The sequence below is a fragment of the Lolium rigidum genome, chromosome 5 (assembly GCF_022539505.1).
Source record: "Lolium rigidum isolate FL_2022 chromosome 5, APGP_CSIRO_Lrig_0.1, whole genome shotgun sequence".
NCBI classification, from domain to species: Eukaryota; Viridiplantae; Streptophyta; class Magnoliopsida; order Poales; family Poaceae; genus Lolium; species Lolium rigidum.
In genome coordinates, this window is record NC_061512.1 from 113,140,660 (window position 1) to 113,146,659 (window position 6,000).

At 43.0% G+C, this 6,000-nt stretch overlaps 1 protein-coding gene across 1 annotated transcript; it reads right to left on the bottom strand.

Moving 5' to 3' along the window:
- Positions 1–2,491: 2,491 nt before the first annotated feature.
- LOC124651951 lies at positions 2,492–3,748 on the bottom strand. Its single transcript, XM_047190970.1, has one exon. The coding sequence runs from the start codon at positions 3,746–3,748 to the stop codon at positions 2,492–2,494; it is 1,257 nt and encodes a 418-aa protein (XP_047046926.1).
- Positions 3,749–6,000: the final 2,252 nt, after the last annotated feature.

Here is a 6,000-nt window from a genome sequence, read left to right on the forward strand (position 1 = left end):
AAATATAGAACCCCGAAGAACACTAGCTAACATATGTCCAGTTGCAAACTTTCACCAAAACATAGCAGATCAAGTGAATTCCTAAAAAATTATAGATAAGATTTACCTTCAACATAAACAAAGAACTAGGGGAATGTACACTAAAACATAATACAATAAAAAAAAGAGGTAAACAATTGAACATTATGTCAGTGCCAACTTTACTTCCCATGTCCTAAATAAACTTTGCTACCGAAGTCACTTGAAAGGACCATAATTCAAGGGATATAATGCCCACCATGATGTCCTCAAATTTCATCGGTTGATCTATGGAGTGCTTTCAAATTAATGTAAACATCAATTGGTTGTTATGATGCTATAATTGGAAAGCATCCCAGGCCAGGATAGGATGATCGGAGCATGTAATTAGCTCTTCTACGATCAAGATAATTTGCTATCTCCAACCAACCATAAATGAGAAAAAATATGATAAGAACTACGAAAACAAACTTCTACTTTCGAATAATAACTTCACTCTTCGTCGCTTTGTGCAAAATCATATCGGAAGAAATCCTTACTGAGATATTACAGGGAACTTAAGCAGTAATGAGATGGAGGAACACAAAAATAATCATATAAAACAAGAATCTCAAAATCACATTGGTATCCTTGTCAACTGTAAAGATAAGGTAATGAAAAGGGGACATTAATTGGTCACACTACAGATCTTAGAGTGAATAAGGATCTTCACCCCAACTTACCACAAAAGAGAAGTTCAAGGAAAAGAAGAGCATTGAAATAAATATAAGATGAGGTGGATCATGGTTAATCAGTTGGCTTAACAACAAATCTACTCTGAGTCACACTACATAATAGCAATATGTGTTCCCTTCACTCTAGTAGTTGAACCATGAGAAGTGAAAATATTTGTTTTGTTCAAACAAATTAAGATGCATGCCTTACATAGATTTTACATATTATATCAATCTGCCCAGAGTTCCCATGGCAAATGAACAAAAAACGCAAGCATACACGTTGTTCACAAAAGCGAGGGCTAATATTCATGTTGTAACCATAAAACATGCTGATCACATGCATGCAAATGAACCTCATTTTTTCAATAAAAAGCGGTTTAATTAAAAGGTATGCAAATGAACCTCATGTCCCTGCATACTAATAGTATGCTATTATAGTCAAGATACTGATAGCAAGCATAAAATTTGCAACCAAGCAAGTAATTGGAGCATTTGTTCTGATATATACTATTTGGAAGCACACAAGGTAAGATATGTCCAGTTGCAAACTTTCGACAAAACATAGTAGATCAGGATAGTTCAAGTGATATAGTGCCATGATATATAGCACCTAACTTCTTCAGTTCATCCATGAAAGTGTTTCCAAGTTAATGTAGACAGTAATTGGTAATTATGATGCTATAATTGGCAAGCACCACAGTGTGAAATAAAACAGATCAGGATGGGATGATCAGAGCATGTGATTAGGTCTTCTACCATCAACATAATTTGTTATCTCTAAGCAACTAGAAGTGAGAAAAAGTGTGATAAGAACTACCAAAACAAACTTGTACTACACTCAAGACCCAGATAGCAATGCTCCTCCACGGTGTGCAAATGAACCTCATGTTCCTACATACTAATAATATGCTATTACACTCAAGACCCTGATAGCAAACATTAAAGCTGCAACCATGCAAGTCAATGGTTCTGAGATATACTACACGGAATTTCGGAAGCACACAAGGTAATATATGTCCAGTTGCAAACTTTCGAAAACATAGTAGATTAGGATAGTTCAAGTGACATAGTGTCATGATATATAACACCAACGAAGTGCTTCCAAGTTAATGTACACACCAACTGGTAATTATGATGCTATAATTGGCAAGCCCCACAGTGCGAAATACCAGAGATCATGATAGGATTTTTTTTTTTTTTTTGAGGAAGCAGAAGTCTCTGCTGATTTTTATGTATATATACATTTTTTTTTATAATGTACAGAGCTAAAGAAAAATATGCACAAGAAGGTGGAGTATCTCTTGTTTCTGCATCAGTGGATAACCATGGCCAACTACTCGTTGAATTTAATCTTGCATCTGATCAAACTTGCTCTAATCAAAGAGGTGGTCATTTTTCTGAAACTGATGCTCTGATCATCAGGATGGGATGATGTGAGCATGTTATTAGCTCTTCTACTATCAACATAATTTCTATCTCTAACAACCAGCTGAAGTGAGAAAGAATATGATAAGAACTATCAAAACAAACGTCTATTTTGGAATAATAACCTTTCACTCCTGCTGCTTTGTGCAAAATCATATCGGAAGAAATCCTTGGAACATTACAGATCTTATTAAAACTAATAATGGCTAAGCTTGTGATTCCGATCCTATTAGCCTAGTAAAGCTATAGCACTTGCACACATGGAACAGAACAAAAAAAATGGCATAAAAAGGAAAGGATGAACTTACAGATTACTGAAAGTCGTCAAGGTATTACGCTTGAGCAAGGAAGGCAGGCGGCCATGCGAGGAAGTAGGCGCAGATGGGGTCCCCGTACTCCTTGCCGCTTCTCGTGGCCAGGCGCTCCAGCTTGCCGGTCTCCGGATCGAAGGAGTAGCGGCCGTATCCCAGCATCTGGATGAACAGCTTCGTTTTGTTCCCCGCGTCGATGTCGGTGAGATAGATGCTCTTTACCCTGCTTTCCATGTCCCTGGGCAGGCCGGGCACAGTGTCGTACACCTTGCGAAGATTCATCTCCCTCTCCAGAACCCAGCCGTTGTCGCTGCTCCTGGTCTCCCCACGCACCCATAGCTGCATCATCTGATCCTCCACGGTCGCAATGCACAGCCGCCCGTCAGGCGTCTCCCCGATGCGGAACTTGCAGCCATCCGGCAGGCTATCCGGTGCCAGCAGGTAGGTGAACTGCAGCGTGGCGGGGTGGAGCGCGATGACGCGGCGGGAGTTGCAGATGTGCCAGTACATCTTGCCGGCAGCGTGCACGCAGCGGCGCTCGAACCAGTAGGGGTCGAAATCGACCACGACCTTTTTGTCTAGCGGGAGCGCGCGCCAGCGGCACTTGTCGTTGTCGAAGGACGCGACCCAGACGCGCGGGTGGCCGCCGTCGATGGCGAAGCAGACGGCCTCGAAGGAGAGCTTGCTCGAAGTCGGGTGCGCGCGGGAGAGAAGCGCGGAGCCGACGTAGTACCTGGAGCTGCGCCATCGGTGGTCGTCGGGCACCGTGTCCCGCGGCGGCGGCGGGAGGAGAGCGCGGCGGTGGGTGGCCGGGTCGAGGACGAGGAGGCGGGGGTGGCTGACCTTGGGGACCGATGCGGCCGGCTGGAGGAGGAGGAGGCCTTGGTGGCAGTCGAAGAGCTTGTAGCGGGAGACGTCCGGGGCGAAGTCGAGGGAGAGGCGCGGCGAGGAGGCGTGGAGGGGAGCGAATACGGGCTCGTAGTAGGCTAGCTTGTTGCCGGTTTTGGCGGGGTGGAAGAAGTAGCCCAGGAGGGGAGGGGCGCTGGGCAGGCAGCGTGCGGCGGCGCGGCGCCAGCGGTGGCAGGCGAGGGCCGCGCGGAGGAGGTCGGCGAGGGAGAGGCGGCGGATGATGTTGGGGAGGACATCCAGGGTGAGGACATCGATCGCTGCCTCCTCCGGCGGTGGGGGCGGAACAGAGTTGGAGGAAAGTGGAGTTTCGGTTTGGGGCTTGGGCTTGGGCTTGCTTCCGCCTCTCTTCTTCCCCGTCTTCCGCGTCATCGGTGGGCGGCGGCGGCGGCGATGGTGGAGGAGGGTTCTGGAAGACGGTGGAGGAGGGTTGTGGAACACGCCTTGGCACCCCGCGTCGCGTGGACTGCCTTGTGAAAAGGGTGACGACGGGAGGAAATGATAGGACCGCCCACCAGGGGTTCCCCGCTCCATGAAGAATTGCAGATCGATTTCAATTAGCTGGCTATAGATATGAAAATGTTCCAAATGAACACTTCATGACCGATCATCGTGAAGCTGCAAACTTTTTCCTAAAAGACGATATGCTTATTTACGTGCTGCACAACTAGGAAAAGTGCCATTGTGTCAAGGATTATGTAGTTTACTCTAGACACGAGTTTTCCTATATTTCATAATTCTGATTTGGATGTATCCGAACAAATTTTGTATATAGATACATCCAAATAAGCTACAAGAAATATGGAATCGAGGGAGTACTGTTTTACAAGAAGATGCAAATAGTCATCCTTCTATCCATCGTGATCTGATTGACTTTTTTTTGTTAGCGGGTAACTATAAAATATGTAATCACTAATTGCTTTTCGTTTTGGATCGAAATTTTCGCGGTTTGAAGATTTTGAGCTCAGAACTACTATGTTACAACTAGGGCTTGTGCTTCCATAGATTCCCAAATCTCAGAACAGTGTAATAATGAAATAACGACAATCGCTACGACCCTAATAACTAACTTAAACCTAGAATCTAGACCATTAAGCTAGTTGCCGAATATATTCACAATGCTGCATGGTGGGTATAAGGTACAAATTATCTAGATGGTTGATCATATAGATCTATCAAATTGACACTAGAAGAATAAATGTTTTATGGTCTCGTGTTGATGATAGAAGATACACTTTTTTACTTTCCTTTCAATTGCGTTTTGCAAGGTTATCTTTGGTGAGAATCACACCTCGATGAAGATACGACGTAAACACCTTACTTTTTATATTATTATAGATAGGAATATCAGGTTGGGTTAGTGCATTGTACAAAGAAGCCACGGAGGAAGAGACCACTCTCAGTTAGACGAAACTATGGATTAAAGCATACCACAAAAAACCTTTCATTCTCAGAGTTAGCTCAAGGAAAGACCACTTAACCTTATCATAGGTTTTTTCGAAGTCAATTTTTAAAATCACCCAATTCAATTTTTTTCGGTGTAGATTGCATAAAAGCAGTCTTTGACGAACGAGCCACATGGTCAACCACCGAGTTCCGCCTTACCGTGGTGACTTTAGTGTAGATTTTAAAGCTAACATTAAGAAGGTTGTTAGGTCGATATTGTTAAATCCTCTCTGCTTCATTAACCTTAGGCAATAAAATTATCTCACCAAAATTCAGGCGAAGTAGTTCTAGTTGTCGAGTATGAAGAAACTAAACAGAACTAGAAGGTAAGACTTGATAACATCGCAAAAATACTAATAAAACTCAGCCGGAAAACCTTCGGGACAAGGTGCCTCCCATCGTGTCGCAAATCTACATGCGGCTACCCGCGGGTCTACATCCAGTTTGTGTGCGCGATGCGGTGGGTTCAACATAACCTATGAGTAGGATTTTATTTTAAAAAATCATAATATTACCTTTATTTTCTTAATCTTAAACATTTTGGTAATGTAAATCAGTTTGACTAAACAACTATATTAAGGGGATGTACATCATTCTTTATTTTTATGAAACACGGTGCAATCATAGATGCTCACATATATACATACACTCACCTCTATAAACACACGCACAACTTTGAGAGACAAATTCCAAGAAGCTGATTCAATGGGTATTGAGATTGATGAGGCGCACGCGCCTTGCTATAACTCCCACTGAAAAGAGTGTTCCTCCTTTATAAAACACCAAAGTATCAAACCTGAGATTTGGCTGGGGATGTCACTACTCTTCTAACCATCTAACTACGAATTTGTTTCCGGCAGTAGGTCATTCAATAATAATGCACACTAAATTGGAAAAGAACGATCATAGGTGGGATGTATTATTTGGTAAGGTCATAAATTAACAAATAGGATCCTCTAGAAAGGTGGTTAATTTTCTAGCAATTCTAGTAGTACCCCGAAATACAAAGAACCCTCAAAATCTTTATTTGAAATACTCCGTCCGTCACAAATTAGGTGTTGGAAGTGTAGTTTAAATGATTTTTTTTTACATTTTCACCCTTCCTATTTTGAAATCGATTCCATGTATCCCCGATCGAAGCCTCGCGGGCAGTGGACTCCCGCCTCGCACTAGGAGCT

Bases quoted from the DNA above. Each gene is read 5' to 3' on its own strand.
- LOC124651951 (XM_047190970.1), bottom strand. From the start codon at position 3,748: ATGACGCGGAAGACGGGGAAGAAGAGAGGCGGAAGCAAGCCCAAGCCC.